The 24,934-nt window shown below is 37.3% G+C and overlaps 3 protein-coding genes across 5 annotated transcripts in view; all 3 read left to right on the top strand.

The window, feature by feature from the left end:
* Positions 1–208: 208 nt before the first annotated feature.
* On the top strand, positions 209–3,536 carry LOC113529382 (troponin I, slow skeletal muscle). The gene is made up of 6 exons (XM_053235282.1): positions 209–261; positions 879–1,017; positions 2,346–2,477; positions 2,616–2,705; positions 2,894–3,067; positions 3,211–3,536. Exons 1-6 carry the CDS (start codon positions 209–211, stop codon positions 3,298–3,300), a joined length of 678 nt encoding a protein of 225 aa, XP_053091257.1. The 3' UTR covers positions 3,301–3,536.
* Positions 3,537–4,056: 520 nt separating this feature from the next.
* Positions 4,057–10,523, top strand: bpgm (2,3-bisphosphoglycerate mutase). The gene is made up of 3 exons (XM_026918592.3): positions 4,057–4,208; positions 6,387–7,009; positions 7,807–10,523. The coding sequence occupies exons 1-3, from the start codon at positions 4,099–4,101 to the stop codon at positions 7,980–7,982; spliced, it is 909 nt and encodes a 302-aa protein (XP_026774393.2). The 5' UTR covers positions 4,057–4,098; the 3' UTR covers positions 7,983–10,523.
* Positions 10,524–15,584: 5,061 nt separating this feature from the next.
* cald1b (caldesmon 1b) overlaps positions 15,585–24,934 on the top strand; it is a 37,580-nt gene continuing 28,230 nt past the window's right edge. For 2 of the 3 annotated variants that reach the window (XM_053235298.1, XM_026918121.3), the window contains exon 1: positions 15,586–15,744. The gene's annotated coding sequence lies outside the window, so the exon portion shown is untranslated. Of the gene's footprint in view, positions 15,745–24,934 lie in introns of all 3 variants that reach the window. The other variant, XM_053235299.1, reaches the window with a different exon arrangement.

Genomic DNA, 24,934 nt, shown 5'->3' with positions numbered 1-24,934 from the left:
AATACCCATACTACATGTGTGAACACCTTTGCTCTGATCAGTTCAGTTAAGCCACTTTGCTCACCCTTCCTCCAGTGAACTACTGTCTAGGTCATTATTCACAGGGCAGGACATTCACAGACAAGGCCCTGCACAATTTCTGAGCTAGGACAGTAGGTACCAAGGCTATTTTAGTGACCCACTCACAAGGGCTTCGGCCTCTATAAATATGCCGCCTTTCTTTGTTCGCGACTCTGAAGTCATTCATCTGTCCTCTGGAAGGTAAGTTTGAATTCATCTTCATGTCCCAGTCAAGTCTTAACAGCAGCAAGGTTAAGAGTCTGGACTGTGATCTGTTGTAAACAGCACAGTTTGCTTTCTGGTTAATAAATATTGTACTCTACAATAAATCTGACTATTCTACATACATACATACATGCATGCATACAATGCTTATGTTGTCGTGAGGCACAATTTTACACATTTAATTTGATTGAACAGTTACAGCATGTAGCTTGATGTAATCTGATTGAAGAGTTACAGGATGTAACAAAAATAATTAATAAAAATAAAATAAAAGGGTCTGTTTTATCTCTTGATAGTAAATAAAAAAAACAAAACAAAACCCAAGAGGTAGACATGTCTGAGGCTGGGTGAGTATTTCCAAATAATTATTGTGTTTTGTATTTGTTGATTAAATTTTTATGTACTATAAATCTTAATTATGATCTATACTTATGTATGTACATAAATATTTATATATTTTATTTGTATGCTTTTTTCATGGTCCATCACATCAAATGGCTTCAGAGGGGTGAGTAAGAATTACAAGTATAAAAACAATTGTCCTCTGGATGCTTTTTTCAAATAAAAGTGCCATTATTTTGGTCACATGTATAAGCCTATGCCAAAAATAAATTTCTTTTAGCATCCCTTCTATATGTTGTGCAGCATTTCTATCTGTATTACTTACTTTGCTTTTTATTTCAGAAGAAACAAAAGCCAAAAATTTCAGCATCACGGCGTTTATACTTAAAGGTTGGTATTATGATATATTTTAGATGTAACACACATTTTAAAAACTGTCCTTACCTATATGATTATTATTAGTATTAGTATATTAGTAATGTAGGGCAGTTATTACATGTATACACACATACACACAGAGAGAGAGAGAGAGAGAGAGAGAGAGAGAGAGGGAGAATGAGACACTACAGTGAGCACTTCTCTGCTCCCAATGTGCTTCTTCCTGAACATTGTTGTATCAGTGCCAACATGTCAAATGAATCATGTCACTAGTAGCACAACAGACAGTGTAAATGTAAATCGTTTCATTGAGCCTTTGCCAACAATATTCCTACTGCAGAGATCAAATCCTAGAGTCACGTACAGTTGGCATTGTTAAATCCAATATCAAGCTCTGGCGAAACCCATCGAACCAAGAAACTACATAAATTAGAGTTAGACTTGGAAAACTGGAAAAACAAGGAACTATAACTGAACAAGGTCACATTGTTGGGAAATGCACTGATGTTAAAAACGACACCAGGGATTTATATATACATGAGTAATGACACACATGATACAAACTGGACACAAGAGACAGGTGTGAATATCCATCATGCAGTGTGATGTACAGAGCAGAAGCTAAAGAAATCAGGAAGGATTGCTAAGGGGTGTGGCTGGATGTTTTGCATACATTCGATGCATTATTAAAATTGTATGCAAACAGTAAATGCAGAGTCTATTGCATGTATGTGGAATGTGGTTTTGATTACAGTGTAGTGAAGCAACAGGTGAAATTGTGTATTAGTAGAAATAAATTATTTTAACTAGGGTAAATACATAGAACTTAAGTATAGACAACTTGTAGTGTATTTGCTTGCTGCTTCATTAAAACTGCCTTGTGATTTGAATGTATAAATAGTACAATTCATCTGACAACAGACGTTACAGGGTTTGGTAGGCTCAGAATTTGAGCTCAGGATTAGTCTGGTTTCAGCAACCTATTTTTCTTTTTACAAAGACCTGTCAACCTCGTTTGCCAACTCAGCTCTGACCTCAACCACATCTCTAGGACTTTTGTGTAATTCATGCAGACTTAATGCATCATGTCTACCTCTCATTGATTTCAATCATCATTGTAGTGTTATATGTAATTTTCACCAAATCCCTTATGTATTAGGAATCACATATATTGAGAAATAGAGAAACTAGAAAGCCAATATATTCATTTTGCCATTAAGTCTTCATTCATTCATTCATTCAAGCTAATTCTTTTTTACGCCAACAAACTAATAAGATATTGTGCAAATGTGCACCTGTTCATGACACTACCCAAGATCAGTTTTTACTCATTATTCCAGACCAAAATTCTGAAGAAAGCTAGCACTTTGCTGGAGGAGGAGAAGAAAGAGAAACAAATTGAGAGAGAACGAGCCCTCAGTGAAAGAGTGCCTCGTCTCACGCTGAGTGGCTTATCACTGCAAGAGTTACAGGTGCCTGTAATCATCACTCATAAACCATAAATCATATATAAATCTTATGTAAATCATATAAATCACATGTACACATCTTATCAATACGTTCCCTACTGCTGATGTGTGTTATTTTAACTTTCTGTGTTAATTTCACAGAATTTGTGTAAAGAACTGCATCGCAAAATCGACGTTGTTGATGAGGACCGCTATGACATTGCAGCTAAAGTTGCTAAAAATGAAAAAGAGGTGATCATCGGTTTAACATTCAAGTACACAGAACATGATGGTCTATCACTGAATACACTATATCCAATGACAAATACTAGAATGTGTTTTTTGGTAGTCTCTGATGATGAAATTTCTTAAAGCTTGTTTTCTTAAAGGTTAGTTGGAAACTATAAATGTAATGCACACTCACTTCACCTTTGCTTTAGATTGCAGAATTGAACCACAAAATCTTCGAGCTGAAGGGCAAAATGAAGAGACCCAACCTGAAAAGGGTGAGAGTGTCTGCGGATGCCATGCTCGGAGCTCTTCTCGGCTCCAGACACAAAGAGTCCATTGACTTCAAGGCCAACCTTAAGACAGTCAAGAAAGAAGAGGAGAAGGTGAAAGTTTTTTTTTTTTCCAGAAAGTGTTTTGTCTACACTAAAATGTTGGACTATACAGTAGGCCTAAACCCAGAGGCTACAGAAAATATCTGTAAAAAAATAAAATGTTATAAAGTAGTTCAAATCTTTCCTTTTTACAGAGAGAGGAGGTTACTGACTGGAGGAAGAACGTGGACGCCATGTCCGGTATGGAAGGCAGAAAGAAGATGTTTGCTGGAACTGCATCATAGTGTAATAGAATGTAAAAATCCAAATAAAATGGAGTGGAAATAAATCTATTACTGCAACCAGTGTGACTTTCAAGCTGTAATTTCACTGTGACTAAAATGGCTTCAGTGGAAGCACATATAGAACACATTTGTTTATAATAATTTATGATTATTATATTTTTATTGTATAATAATGATTGTATTATAGCAATATGTTGTTTATATGTGATAGCTTAATAAAGTGCTATTTTCGTAAAGGTCATTTTGAAGATGCTCTGGAACATGAGAATGTTTTGCATATGAGATCCTACCATTCAATTTAGATGAAACACTGTTGATCCTGACATTTAAAAATTGAGCAGATGAACCAGATGGGTTTTTAAAAACAAATTTAAAAAAAAAAAAGCCTGATATTTATTTAAATGTGAATGCAAACTGGTCCTTAAAAAGATACAAAATTGCATCACACATGCAAGACTTGAAACTGGCTTTCCAGGTTTATTATTATTAGATATTAGATTTATTTTTCTAGGTTTTGTATTTCTAGGTTTTGTAAGATTTAAAACTATAGCTGTTTTTGGTATCAGAATATTGGTCTTAATATTACTTGACATCTTCGTCTGTTAAACTACTGCAGGTGTTTTGTTTTGTTGTTTCACTCTTCGGCCACCGTAGCGCGTTAACCCGCCTCCCATGTGGTGAAAGCAGCCTTCTCATTGGCTGGAATACTAAGTAAGTCGGCGGGTCTTAAACAACGCTCTACTTTCCTGGTTAGCGCACTAACTAATCGTGGTGTTTGTACCCTATGTAGTGTACTATATGAGTCATTTGGGGACATTTGGGATTAAACCCGGGTATGTTGTCAGCGGTTCCAGTATAAACCTTATATGGTGGCTAGTCTCTCTAAACGCTAAGGCTGTGCAATACTGGTGAGTAACGAACAGCTTTACAGCAGTTTCTGCAGCGGCAACCTTTTAATCTATTATGTTTTCGTTTGGTTTAAAGGGATAATTATTTTTGTGTGATGTTATAAGCGATGGAGCTCGTACAGTATGCTGTTAGCAGTTTGGCTTTGGACGCAATAGTGCTGTAACTGTAATAACTGCAGCTGGCACATATTTCCTCATTTCTCTCATTTGTCTCTGTAAGAAACTGTGTGTTTCACTGGAAACTTATTTATTGCAAGGCTGTAGGAATGGGACTGGTTGCTGTGGAAAGCTATAGCTGGTCCTTGACATTTAATCAGTGACCCCTGACCTTTCCTCTCCAGTATTTGCTCCTTTTCTGACCCTGAACTACACGTACACACATTTTAATAAGTGTTATACTGTTAGTGTTTGTGACATTTAGTGCTCTTTTCCATATGAAATGCACAGATTGTGTTTGTATGTATGTATGTATGTATGTATGTATGTATGTGTATGTATGTGTATGTATGTGTGTGTGTGTGTGTGTGTGTGTGTGTGTGTGTGTGTGTGCTGATTCCTCAGAGATCAGACTGAAATCCAATAAAGCAGCAGTTCTGTAAACATCCTGAGGAACCATTATGAAAATAATAATAATAATAATAATAATTATAATTATCCTTATCCTCCTTTTTACGCATACAACACAATATTTACGCACAATATTTACTTTTTACGCATACAACACAAACTAGTTCCACCGAGTGTATTACAGTATTAATTGTAATTGTGTCAACTGTCAATTTAGCATTAATATATATATATATAATATATATATATATATATTTTTTTTACAAGACCTTTCCTAATTTTATTGCAAATGCAGTTAAAGCTTACATTATTTATCACCACTGTAATGTCATTCAAATCATTTTTATTTAAAAAAAAAAAAAAAAAAAAAAAAAGAACAGAAATGATGTGAAGAATCGAGCTGAAATCCAGAGCTGAGGCAGGAAGAAATAAAATGGTTGTACATTTACTGTTTGTTTCTGTGTAATATTATCACACTCAGAAAGGGAGTTTCAGACTGTCAAACTGATACTGATTTCCACTAACATTTGATCATTTTTGTTACTGGTGATAAGGAAGGAACTGTAAAACCAAACACAGTAATTGTCTCGTTATCCATTGAGAGTTCTTCATTTTGTCCTCAGCATATGCAAACTTCTGTATTCGACTGTACTATTATTTTAGGTATGTGCAGAACCTCAGTAATAAGATTGCGAGCCGCTGTACCTGACTCTTGGCCCTGTATAAACCTACTAATTATCTTACTTAGGAGGCTTTTGGCTGTCAAGTAGAGTGACGGCTGGTGGTGACATTAAATGGGAGAGTAAAATGTAATATCGATGACTAGCGTGACGATGAAACTATTAGCGCTGAGCAGTTTATTTTATCACAGGGTCTTATCGATGGCATAATTAGAATGATGTGAGGCAAACTATTACACACACACATACACTTAAAGACAAACCTAAAGACAGATTGGCAGCTGTATTCATGATTTAATCATTTTTAAGTCTTTCAGATCTGTAATAAGATACTTGGTGTTTCTTCCGAATGGCAGACATGGTAAACCGAAAAGTTGTAACCCTTTTGTTCAAATCAAACAACACTTAAGTTACAGTTCTGTCTGTCCTTTAGTGTAATTTGAACTTTAAATGGACAGTTTGTGCTCAGTCTGTCTATTTCTTCTACATTTCTGTAAAAATGATAATGGAGTAAATGGTCCACCTTCTTGATATCCATTACACCTGTGATTGTGAATCATATGCATTTTCTCAGTCCCTGCTGCTGATGTGTTAGGGATTTGTGAAAAACATGGAGATTAAATCTAGGAAGAGTTTCACGTTGTGTATTCATCTGGCATGAGTGTCACTGATAGGCTGCATGAATCTACATTCTGGGAATCAGCCCCAGCCTCGCGTCTTCATTCCATTCATTGTGTTTATTTTATAACCATTGATGGTGCTTTTGTGCCTGGTTCCACAAAAATCCAAAATAATCTGCCATAAAACATTTGTTACTCGCAAATAATCTAACATGGATGCCAAAAACGGAAACTTATATTGATGTCTTTGTAGCATTGTTTCTACCAGCCACCATACATCTTAATATCAGTGGATCTTTTAACTCTTTCAGGCTCGCGCCCCACGTCTCCTTGATGTCGAAGCACAAACTCTTCCTGCTGCGGCATGGCGAAGGAGCGTGGAACAAAGAGAACCGCTTCTGCAGCTGGGTTGACCAGAAGCTGAGCGAGAACGGAGTCCTAGAGGCTCAGGAGTGCGGCCAGATGCTGAAGCAGCATGGCTACAAGTTCAGCCGTGTTTTCACCTCGATCCTCAGCCGCTCCATTCAGACAGCGTGGCTCGTGCTGGAGGCCATGGGCCAAGAGTGGGTGCCCATCACCAAGTCATGGCGGCTGAATGAACGCCACTACGGCGCTCTGATCGGCCTGAACCGGGCTGAGATGGCGCTGAACCACGGTGAGGAGCAGGTAAAGCTGTGGAGGCGGAGTTATGACGTCACTCCACCCCCCATCGATGAGTCCCATCCTTACTTTGCGGAGATCTACAATGACCGGCGGTATAACACGTGCGATGTGCCCAAAGAGGAGCTGCCCAAAACGGAGAGCCTGAAGGAGGTGCTGGACAGACTCCTGCCTTACTGGAATGATGTCATCGTTCCTGAAATTAAGAGTGGCCAAACTGTCCTCATTTCAGCTCATGGAAACAGCTGCAGAGCCTTGCTCAAGCATCTAGAAGGTAAGTGATCACTTGCAAACTAGTGTAGAAACCAGTTTAGAGTTATAAATTTGGGCCATATTCACAAAGAACTTTGAGGCTAAAGTAACTCCTAACTGGGTCATAACTGATTTAGGAGAAACATAGTTTTTCTATATAAGAAAAATATTTTCTGTATAACCATAAATGGTTATGTTAAAGTAGCCTGGAGTATCTTGAATGATAAAAGACCATCGGGCAGCATGTTACCGAGAAACTACAAAGTGTAAAATTCCTAAGACTTTACTGTAGTGGAAAACTTAAACTTACAGCTTTACCTCTGACTTTTACAAAGCTCTGACATTGGAGACTCCTTCCATAAACATTAAATAAATTTCTCCATACAGAAAACTTCACCATGTCAACAATTATATGTTTGTCTTTGTAAAATAACAACACGTCTTTTATATTAGCCTGATTATTGTTTAACATCCTCTATACAAGTCTCTCCAAATTAGCTGTTACTATAGAAACGATAAATGATTACAAAGAGCACATTAACATAAACTTGTGCTTTACCATGCAGCCGGCACTACTGTCAGAGCAGCTGTTATAGAAAATTAAACAATGCCTTCTGACCAATCAGATTCAAGAATTGGTATAATCACATGTAAATATCCCCAAAATAGATCCATTTACATTATAAGCCTGGAGATGTTTGGATAAAAACTTTCTCTGCTCTAATTACAGAATTGAAAATATTCCAAGTTTTAACATTCTAAGGGTAAAACTGTCTCTCTGACTACAGTTTTTTTTTCCGTAACTACATTTTAAAACAGGTATATCAGATACTGACATTGTGAATGTCACTCTACCCACTGGAGTACCGGTTCTGCTGGAGCTGGATGAAAATCTCCGACCGGTGAAGCCTCGAGAGCTGCTGGGAGATCAGGCCAAAATTCAAGCAGCCATCAAAAAGGTGGAGGATCAGGGGAAAGTTGTTGAGGGAAAATAAATGAATTTTTTTTAAATATGGCGATAGGTTTGAGAAAAATGAAGTTATAGCAAGTTCTTATTTATAATTGTGCACTGAACAGGAGAATAGTTACACTCTGCTGTACACCTTTGGATAGGTACTGGTTTTAGTTTTGTGTTTTGATAAATCCAGCAGATATTTCAACCAGGCTGATGAAGACATGCATTCATTTACTTGGATTCATTTACTTTTTTTGTAAAAGATTAAGAGAAAAGTGAATTATGTAATGTATAACTTAATACAATGGCGCTTAACCATGGTTGCAGATGTGTTTTTAGAGATTACTGGTCTAACTGGTCTGAACTGAAGTCTAGCTATGCTTTTGTCTTAATTAAAAGAGAGTCCAGGATCCACCCATGTTTACATTATTTGCTTTTTAAAAAAATGCATGTGTCCTACTCGGAACTGTTAGCAGATTCAGTGTTGTAGAAATTATTTTAATAGTTGATGCACTTAAATATAAAATGTACCTCAATGTTACTACTAGCCAGGGCAGTTCTTTACAAAAAGTGGAACTGGGCCTTTTGTACCCCGATGGGCCCTGGTGTCTGATTTTCCTTTCTTTAGAGCTGTTGCCAGATTTTTTGCCAAGACAAGACCAGTAAGCTCAAACTATATACTGTGTATAAGGAATAAATCCCAACAGGGCATTCTGTTATAGGAAAATAATCAACAACAGGGTGATGTGTTATGGAGACATACACTATATGTCCAAAAGTATGTGGACATCTGACCATCACACCCATATATGCTTGTTGAACATCTCATTCCAAAATAATGGGCGTTAATATGGAGTCGTTCCCCCTTTGCTGTTATAATAACCTCCACTCTTCTGGGAAGACCGCTAGATTTTGGAGCATGGGTGTGGGGATTTGTGTTCATTCACCCATCAGTGCATTAGGTCAGGCGAGGAGGCCTGGGGCACAGACAGTGTTCCAGTTCATTCCAGAGGTGTTCAGTGGGGTTGAGGTCAGGGTTCTGTGCAGGCCACTCGAGTTCTTCCACTACAAACCATGTCTTCATGGAGCTCGCTTTCTACACAGGGGAATTGTCATGTTTGGGTCTCTTAGTTCCAGTGAAGGAAAACTGTAATGCTACAGCATGCAAAGACATCCTAGACATTCATGTGCTTAAAACATTTTTTAGCAACTGTTTGGGGAAGAACCACATATGGGTGTGATGGTCAGGTGTCCACATACTTTTGGTCATGTAGTGTATTAAATCATATTGCTGTTGCCTCGTATGACACAAGAGAATGAACCAAATCATAGGCACAATTTTATTAATTTGATAAATTAAGCAGAAAATAAATTAAAACATGTGCTTAGATTACAATTTTATGACCTTCATTTATTAGCTTGTTGCCACATTAAATCCTGTGCATGTTTTGTTACGTTTTATAAATGGAAAATGTCTTCCTGTCCTCTCTGGGCTTCAGTCCCATTGTCATTAGTCACCTACTGACTTGCAGTATCATGGTTTCAAGTCTCAGTATATATGCTTTTCTACTGTTTCTTGGCGCCCATCTGGGGAAAAAAAAAAAAAAAAAATCCAAGTTTTTCTGCATAGTCTTGGCAACAAGTCTCACAACAGCTGATGAGTTAATGAACTGAAAAGTCTGGGATCGTGTTAATTCATCAACAGTCCACTCCCACTAACTCAGTAAACCATTAGGAAGAATGAGGCCCTGTAGATGTTTGATAGAAACATAGCCTGCTGATATTTTTTAATTAGAAACAGAAGAGTTAAAACGTCTCTGGCTTTTGAAACAGTGACTCTTGTGTTCATTCGTGTTAAGTTTTGAGAGGTAAGCTCTGCACTGTGAAAGTGGAAGCCACTCTGTTTTAGTTACTGAAAATTCTTGCACCTTATATTAGCTAGCAGATACACACATACAGTTACATCTTATATTATTTCTTTCTTTTTTTAGAAAGAGTGTATTTGGGGTTGAAATATATTTTAACTTGAAGTGAATGTTGAATTGAAAGTGAGGTATCTCTGTGATGCCTGAAAGCCAAGCTGTACACACACTAGGCAGTGTTTAACCTCATGTTTGTTTTAGAATGAATAGATCATTACAGGCTTCATTTGAAGCTTTCTCTGTGTTCATTGTGTATTGTGTGGTTTGTTTTGTGTCTCTGTAACCTTCTTGTCACAAATCACTGTACTGTGTAAATTATAGTCTAAGGGCATGTTTTTCTTTTCTACCACATGTCATCACTACTCGTATTTACTACATCTCTAATGGTGCAGTATAAAGCGCAGTTTTTGTGTTAAATGAAGTATAAGCACGCATTATGTAACGCTTTTTTTATTCATCTGAATGTGTATTGTGCTCTACTGAACTGTGGTGTGATCTCATGGGCTTCCACAGAATTAATAAGCGCTTATTTAAAAAAAAGAAAAAGAAAAAGCAAGAAAATTAATTTACTTAAATATATAATTATGTAATTATGTACTTTGGAAGTGTAAATGGAAAATCCAAGTTGAATAAAGCTAGTTGTCCCAAATGTGTTTAAAGTGTTGTACTGTACTGTACCTATGATTATATACGAATCATTACCAGAAGGAGGTGCTGCTTCGCTCTAATGCTCCATGAAAATATTTCTGTTTTGAAATGCACTGAAATGTGAATTTGATATGTTTTCACAGAAAGCATTTACAGCACATGGAAAATGACATTATGTGTACAACAGCGAGCAGTATATCACGTATTTGTTTTACTTGGCCTGTACTGTAATGGCCGTGATTCTTCATGTCAGGTGAGTTTATTCTCATATGTACGTGAACCATGTTCTATGAGATGACGTGTAAATCCTGCAAAGCTTTACTGTTCTTTTTTTCTCTTCGTATTACTCTCCAGGACTACACATTTATCACAGCCAGCCTCGTTCTTGCAAAGAATTATTACGCTTATTAAAAATGAGTCTTTCAGTTGGATACAGCCCGTTTTTTTTTTTCCCCAAGTGTGTGATTTCATGTGATGTATCAGGTGGAAGGGTTGCCAGGTCTGTGTTCAGAAATGGCCCTGGGGATCAGTGAGAGACAAGTCTAGTAGCACAGACTCCATGTAAGTGTTGTCTATAGACTTACATTCATACTCCTCAATATTTAAATGTATTCTCCTTTAAAATATGTAACAGAATCAAAGGGTTTTTTTGTAATGTTTGAAATTTGAATGAAAAAAAACTTGAATGAAAAAGGCCTAATATGCCGTAACCTGGAGTTTCTTATAAATTGGTAAATTCTGTCTAGCTACAACAGTGACTTTTCCTCCCAAAGTGGTTGTATGTAATAGTGACTACACTAATACAGAAACGGTTACTTAGTTGCACTTAAATAAAGTCAAATAGATTGTTTAATCAAGTAAACTAATGTTTGTAGACAAAATGACAAAATTTGTAGCTAATTCAGATTCCTAAAGCAGCCCTAAACAATCCATGCACATGCTCAAGAATAAAACACAATGGGAGGGAAATAATCAATGACGTGGCAGTGTGATGCAGCCCAACCAATGACTACCGTCAAAGGGTTGGTGTGGCAGGAGGTTTTCATTCCAACCAAGCAGGAGACACACCTGAGAGGTGAGTGAAGGCCAAGATCAACCGATTAAACAGGTGGAATATGGGGCGGCTCCTGCTCGGTTGGAATGAAAACCTGCAGCAACACCAACCGCTTCTGGATTAAATTGGACACTCCTGTTGTACGGTACGGAGAGAAAGTATCAGAATGGTGGTCAAGTGGCTTAATATCACTCTGTTAAGATTGATATCATTAGCTATCTGTGCCTAATACGTACAGTGGGGTCTAAAAGTCTGAGACTTTTGGACTAAAGAGTATTATTTATATTCTATATAGTCTATATAATATTCAAGATACTGCACTATTTCTAGGTCCCTATTTAAATGTAAACAAATGTGTGATATTGAGCATGTTAACTGCTTTGTACAAAAGGTCCAATTTTCCTCATGTCTAATCTCTTCTATTGAAGCATGTGTTTAGATGACAGTCTAAAGGAGTTGATCTAAAATGGATCATAAGTTTTTGCACAAATTTGTGGAGTCCATGCCAGCTCGAGCTCAACACTAGCCAATCATCGCTGTCTGTGAGCTCATGTATGTAGAAGAGGGCAGATAGCACTTTCCTCTCAGTGTGTTACACTGCCCTGTGATGGAGAGATGTTCGAAAAGATGTGGATGGCTAGAATCAGGTATCTCTGAGAAAGCACATGTTAGCCTTCACTCACTGCAGTTGATAGGGGAGAGCTAGCTAGGGGGTGGGAACTGGAAAGAAATGGTTTGTTACATTGAGATGTATTCAGTCCTGCAGAAAACACTGTGACAATGATGTCTACTACATTACTGGACATAATAAAGCAGGCCTGTGTACACAGATGGCAGATGCCTTCTTTAAAATGGCCACCCCTCTGACCTCAAATCACATAGCTACAAACTCTAGTAGATATTTTGACCACATCTTTCCATGTATTAGGAACTGTAAAGCAGCTATGAAGCAATACAATAATGAGATTGTTCATTTTTCACCCACCGTCCCATGTGTAAAAACCTGGACATGTCACTGGTATTACGACAGTGACTATTACTTCACACACACACCAACATCAGTTTCAAGGGCTCTTATACACTGTCATGCCAAAAACATACCCCATCCCTCCGGTACATAAATGACTTCGTGCAGGTTTCCAGCCCCTGTTTGAAAGTAGAGAGACTGTTGAATTCATACACAAAGCATTTACCATAAAACACTGGTGTTTACATGAACATTTTCTAAACTTAAACATGTACTGCAGTCTCAGCGGGAGCCAACAGCCTCGCTCACTTACCAAATATGTCCCAGAGGCAACATTAAGGCTGTCTGATAAATCGAGGCTCCGGTCTCACAGACGGTATAAACTCACTGCTGCTCTGACAGAAACCTACAAATCATTAAAGATCCTCAGAAAGAAACAGGATGAGAGCAGACTACGACTGCCAAAATGTTAAATAAACTCATACATAAGTGACTTAATAAATTAATAAATAACCCACATGTTATATGGTTCAATTCAAAATGAAATTAACCTTGTGTGGTGATATAATGGACAAAATTTGTATTTACATGCTGGAAATTATTTTTGCTTGCATAATACATCGATTTTAATAACACTTGAAATGAGATTTTTCATATGTAATACCCTAAAATGTTACTCATTCATTTGCAGTAAGTGTTTTATTCTGGTCAGGGTTGTGGTGGATCTGGAGCCTATCCCAGGAACGCTGTGTGTTAGGAGGGAATACACCGCCGACGGGACGCCAGTCATTCACACCTAGGGCCAATTTAGCACATCCAGTCCACCTATGGGCATGTTTTTGTGAGGTGAGAGGAAACCAGAGAACCTGGAGGAAACCCTTGTGGACATGGGGAAAGCCTGTGAGCTCTGAGGCAGCAATGCTACCTACTGCACCACCGTAATACACACATAATACACCTTCCATCTAAGATGTACTCCCGCCTAACGCTCAGTGTTCCAGGGATAAAATCTAAAATTGCCAATCAATACATACATGTATAAATACATCAGCTGGAGTATGAAAATAAATAAATGTATATAGAAATAAATTCATAAATATACAGAATATAAGTATTTTGATATGTGCATATTGCATCTATCTATCTATCTATCTATCTATCTATATGCTAATGCTACATCACAGTGTGTCCTTGTTCAATAACAGACTCAAATGGACTGTATGACAACAAATATCCAGAGATATCAGACTCATGGCTGAACATTTTTGTCCAAATTAGTTATTTTTCCTGACCAAAGAATAAATTACTGAAGTGGAAAATGTAAAATGTTAAAAGGTTAATGAGTAGGTTCAAGTTTGGGCTGCAATATGATTTTGAATATAAACAGCATTTTTAAAAGAGATTTTTATTAGTTGATTCATTTATGTTTTTTTTTTTTTTTTTTAGGTCCAAAACATTAAATCTTATCAAGTGAAAATATCTTGAATATATTCAGATTTATCTGGTATTTCTTATTGTAAGATTACAATAAACCAAATATAAGATTATTAAACCTATTTCTAGACATTTCTTTTATAATTTCAAGCTTGAAAATGGTGGATAATTTTGCTAATTTTAAGCATTTATTTCTAAAAATGATCTACCAGTGGATGAATTTTGAAATTAGGAAACACATCTAGAAATAGTTTTAATAATCTTATATTTGTTTTATGGTAATCTTATAATAAGAAATGCTAGATAATTTTGACTATATTCACATTTCACTATATTCACGCTTTCTGATATTTGTTTGTTTTTTTGTTTTGTTTTGTTTTTCAGCGTACAATCTCAGTAAAAAAGGTGGGAACAATTTTCACTCAGGTGGTCTTTTGATTACTTACAGAAAAGTGAAAAGAACTTCACTAGATTCTTGCAGATTTACAGGACATTTCACATGTGGGCGTTTTTTTTTTTAGACATTTCACATGTGTATATTTCACATTTACTGTAAGTGTTTATCTTTTTTACATGTTTTTTGTTACAAGTTTTTTTACATGCTGTTGTTCTGATTTTTCTTTTTTCCACAGTATTATTTTCACATTTTCCATGTAGTGTATGAGTTTTGAAGCTTGACATGCCATTTCTTTTTCTCACATTATTAACTTAATTCCACATTTCCACACTTGTTCCCATGTGTGTTTAATTTCCACATTATACATATATATATATATATATATATATATATATACAGTACTGTGCAAAAGTCTTAGGCACCCTATATTTTGATATAGATTTTTATTTTATATCTTCTACATCTACATTGATTCAGTACAAAAACATTTTAGATTTCCAAACATTACCATAATGTTACAGAACATTATTACAAACATTTCCATAATGTTACAGAACAATGTTTGTATGTCAGTAAAGAAAGCAGCATATTACATAAGAGACACTTTTCAGACAAAAAAACATAATGAAGGCTGCTGGGTTTTGCTGCAGAAATAAGAAGCAAGTGTGACAGTCAAAGTCTCCAGAAGAACTGTGGCTGCTTCTGCAAGATGCTCAGTAACACTTACAGCTCACTTCCTTATAAAACTGCACTAATTGCACCTGAGACTTTTAAGCAACAGGCTGTCACACCAGATATTAACTTTGTTTCATTTATTACTGTTTACTGCTCTTTATAGTATTTTTTTTAATGTAGAAACATTTAATTTCATTATTTTTGAAGGCATCTTTGCTCTACAGCATTTCCTTGCATGTGCCTAAGACTTTTGCACAGTACTGTACATATATATATATATATATATATATCCCTATATGTGTTTATTTGAATTCGCACGCGCAGTTTTAGGACATACCATGTTGAAATGGCCTTGAACAGGGTTTTCTCCTCTTAATCACACATTACACAGATTATCATATAAGCCTAAATGGACCTAAATGTGCAAGGTTACTTGGACGCAGAGCGCACGGTTTTGCGCGCAGGCTTTGCTTTATCCGAGGTAAGAATGAAGAGAAAGAGGAGAAGAGGAGACGCAGGAGGAGGAGAAAGAGGAGAAAGAGGAGGAGAGGTTTCTGATGGTGACTAATAACGGTGTGCAGGACAGATTTTGGGAAGGTGGAGCTTCTCCAGTGCGCTTTATTTAGCGGGATTTGGGGAAATGCGCGGATGATCGCGTTCCTCATTAGCGCGCGGCTCTGCGTTCATCAGACTACACTTTCTCAGGTAAGAGTCTCTCACATAGACTTATGTGCACAGGAAACATCCCCAATGCTCAATGACACACAGCAATGCACTTTTTTTCACTGATTAAACAACACCTGGAGTCCAGATTTGAATCAGAATTAACTTTTAAAAGCTCTGGATGGGGATTGATGGCACACTGAGGATTCTTTGGATCATTAGATTTTTTTCTTTTTAATATGCATAATAATTTTTTTTTTAAATCAATGCTATTAATGCTAATGCCTACTATGATACTCTGATACAATATGAAAACAAAGACCTTTTTTAATATCTAGAATAAATGATATATCATTTACCTATAAAATATCTATAGATTTTTGCTGTACATATTTCTGGCATAACATCTTTTAGGAGAACTGAAAGAAATCTATGCTGGATCAGTTCTTTAAAGTTCTTCTGCAAACAAGTAACTTGTACATTTGTATTAGAGAGTACATTTTGAGTCTCAGTCAAGCTCGGCTGGTCTCAATCTTCAGTTCTGTGTCTGTAAAAGGGATGAACTGTATTTGTAAGGTGAGCGCTGAAGAAAGCTGTGGGCTGAAATGTCTGCTCAATGGTCTGTTTTAACTCACCGATCTTTGTGCTTTTTCACTATGCAAGTTTAAAATAATAAATATATATATTTGATAGACCTTTGTGGTCTGGTTTTCATTCGGTGTGCAGACCTCCTTTGCCTTGGATTTTGAACACTTTCTTGCTTCACGCACCTGAGGATAGATTTATCTCATCTGAGCATAACTATTCCTCTTTCTTACATTTGTATTATCCATAAAGCTTTCCATGTGCTACTAATTAATTGCTAATTAATGTCCTGCTGGGCATTTTCTTTATTTTCCCTTAATTCAGTATAGTTTATGAGAATACTACTCTAATACTTCAGTGCTGTAGATGCAGAGTGTGTAAGAGACGGGAGTGTGAGGAATGGCCAGCAGCAGATACATTTGAAACATCTGATATCTGAGGCAGGATGTTAGAGTCACCACCTGCAGCTAACACAAAGAGACGGGACAAAGTTGGGAAGCACTGGCTGCAGTGTGTGGCCTCAGTGGCACACTTAGAAATAGCTGTAATTTTCAAAGTATAAACAACTGTAAGGTCCCTGGGTCCTAGAATGTTTAGTGTAGCATTAAACCTCCCTGAGCTGGGACATTAAGAACTAATGTACCTTGGAACAAAAATGGACATGTACAGTATCTGTTACGTGGCAGTGTGAGAAAATACAGGGAAGCTGCGGCGCATCAGGTTGTCAGAAAAAACACCAGGATTCACTCTGACTCTGCAGTTCTGCAAAACTATACATATAGTATAAAACGTCAAAATTTGACCATGTGAAGGGGTTTCTCAAGCCACCACACATATAGGTACGATGGTGTATAACTGTACACAAAGATCTGTGATCTGCCAGCACTGTATCAAACAATCTTTTACAATCTACAATCTTTTATTGTAGAAATTACATAAATCCTTTGCATGTGTCATTAATGTGTCAGTTGTACAGTTTTCTGTGTCTGAATATAATGCCACTAATTATAATGCCACCAGTGCACCCTGGTTAATTCATTTATTATTCATTATCAAAATGTCCGCAATGCTCCACCATCATAAAAATGAAGAAGAGCACTTCTACTCTCTGTACACACAACAGTGGACACAGTTTTAAAATGGTTAAATAATGAAAAGACATTAATAAAAAGAAATTTTATTAACAGATCATAACTGAATGAACGAATCAGCAATTATTTCCCTAGTGATATTAGTGTGAACGGAGATCAGTCGAATGAAGAGACGACGATGAGGATTGTGTTTAAATGTAATGGTTATGATGAGACAGAGACTAAAGTGGATGATGCTGATCATCAGAGTGAGAACTCGTTTCCTATTTTAAAGTTATAAGTCTTTACAATTTGTCAGAATTGTTGCATTTCTATAATACGTATAGATGGAACTGGAATGAAATCTTTAAATGTGATTTTCACTTTTTCACGTTTGGGAGTAACTGGGCTTTTAAATGAACTTTAGTTGCACTTTTTGCATACAAAAGAAAAATATATTACAGTTCAGGAAAGTCTGCAGTTTTTATAACTATACATATAGTATAAAATGTCAAAATTTGACCATGTGAAGGGGTTTCTCAGGCCACCACACCTATAGGTACAGTGGTGTATAACTATACAGTAAGATGCTGTGATCTGCCAATACTGTATCAAACAATCTACAATCTTTTACAATCTTTTATTGTAGAAATTATATAAATCCTTTGCAATTTGTCATTATATGCTTGCACAGTTTTCTGTGTCTGAATATAATGCCACTAATCAGACTGCTACTCAGTGACACAGTGCATCCTTTCTACATCCGGAACAAGTTAATGAATGATCTTCCATAGTCATTTAGATTGAAGATGTTTAAAGTACAGTACTCCTGCATTGTGCAGCCTAATCAGAGATGATGACGTGCTGGCACGATAAACGTTCCTCAATCATGAGGTCAAAACAAGCTGAAACCATCTTCTCTTCGGGTAGGTCCATCAAGTATGTGCTAAGAGGGCTGCAGATGTTCTTTGAGTAATAAAAAAATCTTCTTTGAGTTTTAGTCCTTGAAACTGTTCCATTCTAGCATGCTGTTTATCATACACTAAGCAGGCGTCTTACTGTGGAAAAGCTTTGGCGCTGGAGTACTGTCATGCCAAGTCAGGTCCTTTTCCTTAGATGGTATAAGCCACAAGACTGGAAGCCTTCTGCAGCAGAGTGCACGAGCATGTGTCTGGCCCTGATCGATGCCTCGTCTCCCAGGAGACATGGAATGTGTTTCGTTGCAATTAGAGTCTCCTGCAAAAGCATCCTGGTGCATTCAGGAGAAATCTGTAAACTCTCTGTGTAAATGATCCTACATGAGAGAATCGCTGGCCCACCGAGCAGTGACAGACTTTCCTGGGTGTTCCTAATTAGAAAACATGATGTCCTCCAAAAGTAAAAGAAATGTATAGCGAAGCTAACAGAGACTATGAAATTTATGTCAGGAACACTGTGTATTTTAATGTAGGGGTAATGGAGAAAATGTGGAAATGACAAACATTGGATGCAATGCCTTGATCTATTAAAGAGGCATGACCAACTTTTCCAGCTATGCTTGTTTATGGTCATATTAGACAGCAGAGACGTCACCGTGATCAAAAGCACAAACATATGATACAGTGGTTCCACAGAAACACACTGACTGAGATGTAAATGTATCCCTGCAAAAAACATCTTGGTTACTTCGCATGCTCTTGAATGATTAAGGGAGCATGTCCGAGTTTCCGAGATCAAAGTGTTGAATATTCTGAAGGAGTGAATGTAGTAATTTAAACATGCTCACATTGGCATCCTGAATTTTAAAAAGCCAGATGAGAGGATATAAATTAGACTTATAAGAAACAGATGTCCATGTCATAAATATGTGCTGGACATACAGTATGCTGTATATATATTAGTCTGATGTTACCGTGATGATGTAGCATGTGGGCAATTAGCTCTACATGACCTCTGAAATTGTTACTAGCTTAGCTACAATTATTTTCTGAAATGTTTACTTGTTAGTGGAACTCTGGAAAGTGGTATAATTTGCAAATGTTTGTGTATGAAACTTGCTGGAACTAAAATTTGAAAAATGGTATAAAAGCCAGTATGTGATTTTAAATTGTTTTTGATTCCTGCCTGCCAAGAAACATGTGAAAAGCCCCAGGCAGTGGTGTATAATTTGAAGCAAGCCTTGGAAATATTCATCATGTCACTTCAGTGCGTGCCATTTCAGATTAAATATTACAGGCTGGTAATGTTTTGTTCTGTAGGCTTTGAGTGCCAGAGAGCCACTGTTGGACCTTTTAGCAAGGAGCTGAACACTGAGCTGCACAGCTGTATACTTTCCACAGTACTTCACTTACTTATGATGGCTTGATTTGATGGGGTTTCCTGTTCCTCTAGTTTTAAATAATTGCAAACATCAATCCTTTTCATTTGTTATGTAGTGGAATTTTATGAAGGTTCATTTTATGAAGGTCATGAAGTTATGTACTGTATATAACTGTGTATGTGACAAATAAAAATCTTGAATCCTGAAAACTGGCCATTAGGCAAGTATCTAAATACAAATACAATATTGATTGGACAGATACAAATACAGATATGAATAGGAGGCATGCTATTCTTTTTTTTTTTAAAGAAAGATTGCACAGACAAGGTTCATAGACATTTGGTGAGACTAAAAATTGTGGATCAGGACTGTGATCCCATGGAATGCAGTTAGCACAGGAAAGCACTCATTCCTTTGTAGCTGCCTGGTCAGAGTCGTAGTGGTTTAAAATTAGGCTACTAGCTCATTTATATTTTGGGAAATAGAGCCAGATAACTTTGTTAAAAATTATAGGCATGTACAAACAAAAATTATAACTGCACAAGCAGGATTACCATAAAACAATCACACACAAGTGATATAGCTGGGGTTGAGGAATTGGTTGAGGAGCTAGAATTCAGTGCTAGTATTTCTGGTATATCTGCCTCTGGGTTTGTTTCGCCAGCTTCATATTTCTTCTGTTTTTTTAATTAGATTTAGGTCACACCCACTTTGGGTTTAACTCTGAACGCAGATACGGATACTTGGTACAGATACAGATACGTTGTGTTATACCCCTACTAACCATGGATAAAAGTGTTTGGCAAATGAATAAATGTACATGTAATGATCAGTGAAAAGAGGGAACAGTAAATAGAAATGTCTACACAGGCATACATGAGAAATTGTGCATTTACAGTACATATGGGTTTATTTGTTTGTGAAAGAGGGAGCTTGTTGACGCAAGACAGTCATCTAGATCTAGGTGCACATTAAATAGCGAAGCTTCTGTACAAAACACGAGAACATTCCCCTAAATTAGAAACAGATCTCTTCTGCAAAGAATTAAGCCCTTAAAAATTCATTGTGCACAATGCTATCTATTCTACCTATTCTTTATTCTCATGTATGTACTAAACGTATTATCCAACTACTTCATATCACAATTATCTTACCAGCCAGCATGCATTTACCGTGACTGTTAAGGACACCCAACTGGAAAACTGACTGTGTCTGTATCAACTCCACAACAACATTAACTACTGTAAACCAGACTCTGGTGCAAACACACAGCAACACAGCTCCAATTTGTTGTGGCCTTATATGGAGGAGGAAGTCCATCTTTCAGAAACAGTTGCCTTGTTTAATTATATATAACTCAAGCATTCAAGACTTTATCAAATATCTGATTAACTGCTTTACTTATGATCACCTTCTCAAGTTATGACAGGTCACATAGATCACTCTGATTACACACTGGTTCTGAAAGATACCGTACCTATTTAGAGAGAAGATGCACTTTAATATCAGTGAGTCACGGCACATCAGTGTCTTTTACCATGTTTGGTTATGCTTGTACACACTGGAGAGCAACAGACCAAACCAAAGCCCTCCTCGCTTACTCCACTTTACTGCATGTCATGGAACACGAGCGCTGTCATATTTTAGACCTGTGACTGTTGATTCTACGTGTCTCTGATGGGGAACCCCAGGAGTGGGCATCTGGAGATGGAAGAAGAGTGCTTAAGGAGTGATTCAGATCCTCCTATACTTATTGTTCCAAGGTTCTTCGGATATTTAAGAGGTCGAAGACCACGTAACAAGTGCTAAACGGAGTTAATGCTAATTTCAGATAAATAAGAAAGAAAAACATGTTTCTCTTTGGTATTGTTGTGACCCGTTACCCTGATTATATAAGAAATTTGTATGAATTCAAATGAATGATGGAGAGGTGGTTGGATTTCATTGGATTTAGAAAAAAGAAAAGGTATGGAAGCTAACCTTGCCCCTAGACCCATCTGTAATCTTACAAATTTGCAAAGCTGAGTTGGACCTAGAGTGGTGATGGCACTTACAGCTCAAGGGTCTCTCAGGTTACTCTCTGTGTCTGAGTTTCCTCTAGTCTCTCTGGTTTTCTTCCTTTTTCCAAAACATGCATAGGTGGATTGGTAGCTATGGGGACTGTGTGTGTGTGTGTGTGTGTGTGAGTGTGTGTGGTGCCCTGTGATCGACTGGGATAGGCTCCGGTTCCACCACAACCCTGACCAGAATAAAGCTGTTATGAATGAATGAATCAATGAATATTATACCTATATCTTCACAAAATTCTCACAATGTCAGTTCAAGTAGAAAAAAAGTACTCAATGTGTTGATCTTCAGTGATACATCAGTGCTCTATTGATCTGGTTTTGAGAGATGCACCATTGTCTGAGAATGCAGCACTTTTAAATTCCACCCTTATGTGGCGTTTGCAGATCCTCCGTAGTCACCTGATGGGAAACATATTTAGCCAACAACCTGCTCAGTCTCCTCACCGCAGCCAACATGTGCAATAGTTTCCTCCTATTTGCTGTTTAACAGTGTGCACTATTTATGGTACTGTGAAGAATCTTCTTTCATGAAAGGAAACTGGATTTTTCACTGAATAAATTTGATCATGAGCACATAGTTTGCCAGCAGATGGCTTTGTATTTCAGTAAGCCATGGATTTAGCCATGGAGTGTATTCTTCCCTGTACACTTCTGCAAACCTCATATAATAAAACTTTATAGAAAACACACAAGGCAGCACATTATGGTGATTTAACCTTACCAGACTTGTTCGTTAACCAGGATAAACTCCCTGACCTCAGTATGACATTACAGACTCTTGGAAGAAGGTGACTTCATGGACGTCAGTTGTTTCTGCAAGTATCTCTGTCCTGTTATGATTTCTGAAATTATTTTATGTAAACCATGCCATGCCCCCTAGGTCTTTGTTTAAGAGTGAGATGATTCATTTACACTGGAGTAGGACATTGAAGGAATGGAATTTTGACTACAACTTTTTATGGAATTTCAAGACCACAAGAGAGCGAGCTACACGGAGGGCATTATGCCCGGGAACTGTAATCTGTGGCAGATGTGTAAATTAGAATATGTCTTCAGCTTGTGTCATGTGGAAATGATTTATGAGTTTGATCCTACCTTGTGGTTCAAAGGCAGAGATCCTGGGAAATCTATACCATGCCCAGAACAGCTCTTCTTTTTCCTTGAAATTCTGTAGAGAAATTAAGGAGGATATAAGACTACAGTGTTACAATGGCTCAGGGAGGTGAAATCTTTCATGTGCACAGTAAGGTACTGATTAACTAAGTTCCCACTTAAAAAGTGCTAATTTGCGTATGCAGCCTGAACTTGAAGTGGCCATGTTGCGAGTATTAAGTCATAATTAGTCCAAAAGAACATTTTGCTCATTTTTTGAACTATGAAGACTAATTTCGAATGGTTTTGGATGAAGTGGCTAAAACAGGCTTACACAAATTTAATAAGTGTTCTTTGGTCGTATTGATTTACACATGTAATTGCTACTCTTTTGGGATGCTAAATCACACTGTGGCTACCAAATCTATCTATTTGCAAGGATACTGCCTATATTCTGTACTTTTATGGAGAGATGACCAAATCCTTCATAGATTCTGTTAGTCAATGAGTTGGTAAATCTTTTTTGCATGTATTAATTAATTTAATTTAATTTAACTCTGTAATAATTTAACTCTGTAAGAGTTACACAGTAAATTTCTGTGTATTCTCCTAGTTTAAGGATGCAACATAAATTTTGTTCTCTGTCTGTGAACTGTGTATCCTACACACATTGATAAAAGATCACATCCCTCTCTCTTCCCCTGCTGAAGAACAGTCTGCTGACAGAAATGACAGCTTTTAAAAGGATGGCTCTGTAGGTCAGCGAGGCAGAACAGCTCGACCTGTGCACATATAGACACTCTTTGGAGCAGAGCCGCAGAGTCAAAGCTGTAGCTCTGTTTCTGGAAGTGCTCCAGGTCAAACATAGGAGACTGAATGATGAAAAAGTGCTCAGAGCTTCAGTGCAGGAAAGTGAACGATGAAACAGTGCTCAAAGCTACAGTGCAGGAAACTGAACGATGAAACAGTGCTCAAAGCTCCAGTGCAGGAAACTGAACGATGAAACAGTGCTCAAAGCTTCAGTGCAGGAAAGTGAACGATGAAACAGTGCTCAGAGCTACAGTGCAGGAAACTGAACGATGAAACAGTGCTCAGAGCTCCAGTGCAGAAAACTGAACGATGAAACAGTGCTCAGAGCTACAGTGCAGGAAACTGAATGATGAAACAGTGCTCAGAGCTCCAGTGCAGGAAACTGAACGATGAAACAGTGCTCAGAGCTCCAGTGCAGGAAACTGAACGATGAAACAGTGCTCAAAGCTCCAGTGCAGGAAACTGAACGATGAAACAGTGCTCAAAGCTCCAGTGCAGGAAACTGAACGATGAAACAGTGCTCAGAGCTCCAGTGCAGGAAAGTGAACGATGAAACAGTGCTCAGAGCTCCAGTGCAGGAAAGTGAACGATGAAACAGTGCTCAGAGCTCCAGTGCAGAAAACTGAACGATGAAACAGTGCTCAGAGCTCCCTGCGTCCTCAGGTCGAACTCTTCTCATGCACACACAGTCCCTTCATGATGGAGGATGAAGGTGGACTGTTAAAATGTTCAAAGAGGTTCTCCAATCAGCTGCTGTTAGATGTTCTAAATGGAGTCATGGCAATTTATGTTAATAACAGTATTCTGTGTGGTTTTTTCAACATTTACAAATATATTAGGGAGAATTAAATAATAGGTTAAAAAAATATTTGAATGACCAATATGTTAACTGTTACAGTGAGTAACATTTGAGTACTGACACCTGGCACAACCATGATATTTAGAAAAGTTGATATATTCTTATATCACCCAGTACTTGGGCTGTATGACAACATGATATTGATATTGTGATATAATAACATCATTATACAATATTCTAAATATTGTCAGGTGTGAGTGCTTTTATTACTTCTTTGTTACTGGCTATACTGACTGGACATTTTTGTATTTTTTGCATTTTCCCTCCTTTTCTTCATGAAATAATTCATTTAATCTCAGGGTGAGTAGTGGCCCTTGTTGCTGCTTAACAAAACAAAAGCTCAATATATACTGTAAAACACAGTTTCACGCTATCCCCCTGTCTTGTCACTGGTTTGTTACCCGATTGTGTTCACCTGTTCTGTGTTAATCTTTGATTAATTTGTCTG

Source organism: Pangasianodon hypophthalmus, chromosome 7 (assembly GCF_027358585.1).
Source record: "Pangasianodon hypophthalmus isolate fPanHyp1 chromosome 7, fPanHyp1.pri, whole genome shotgun sequence".
In the NCBI taxonomy this organism is placed as follows: Eukaryota; Metazoa; Chordata; class Actinopteri; order Siluriformes; family Pangasiidae; genus Pangasianodon; species Pangasianodon hypophthalmus.
The sequence above is the reverse complement of the archived record's forward strand: the minus strand, read 5'-3'. Positions and strand labels throughout refer to the sequence as shown.

Bases quoted from the DNA above. Each gene is read 5' to 3' on its own strand.
- LOC113529382 (XM_053235282.1), top strand. From the start codon at position 209: ATGCCGCCTTTCTTTGTTCGCGACTCTGAAGTCATTCATCTGTCCTCT. The intron at 1,018-2,345 runs GTTGGTATTATG...TCATTATTCCAG, and splicing joins CACGGCGTTTATACTTAAAG to ACCAAAATTCTGAAGAAAGC. The intron at 3,068-3,210 runs GTGAAAGTTTTT...TCCTTTTTACAG, and splicing joins TCAAGAAAGAAGAGGAGAAG to AGAGAGGAGGTTACTGACTG.
- bpgm (XM_026918592.3), top strand. From the start codon at position 4,099: ATGAGTCATTTGGGGACATTTGGGATTAAACCCGGGTATGTTGTCAGC. The intron at 4,209-6,386 runs GTGAGTAACGAA...TAACTCTTTCAG, and splicing joins GCTAAGGCTGTGCAATACTG to GCTCGCGCCCCACGTCTCCT. The intron at 7,010-7,806 runs GTAAGTGATCAC...ATTTTAAAACAG, and splicing joins CTTGCTCAAGCATCTAGAAG to GTATATCAGATACTGACATT.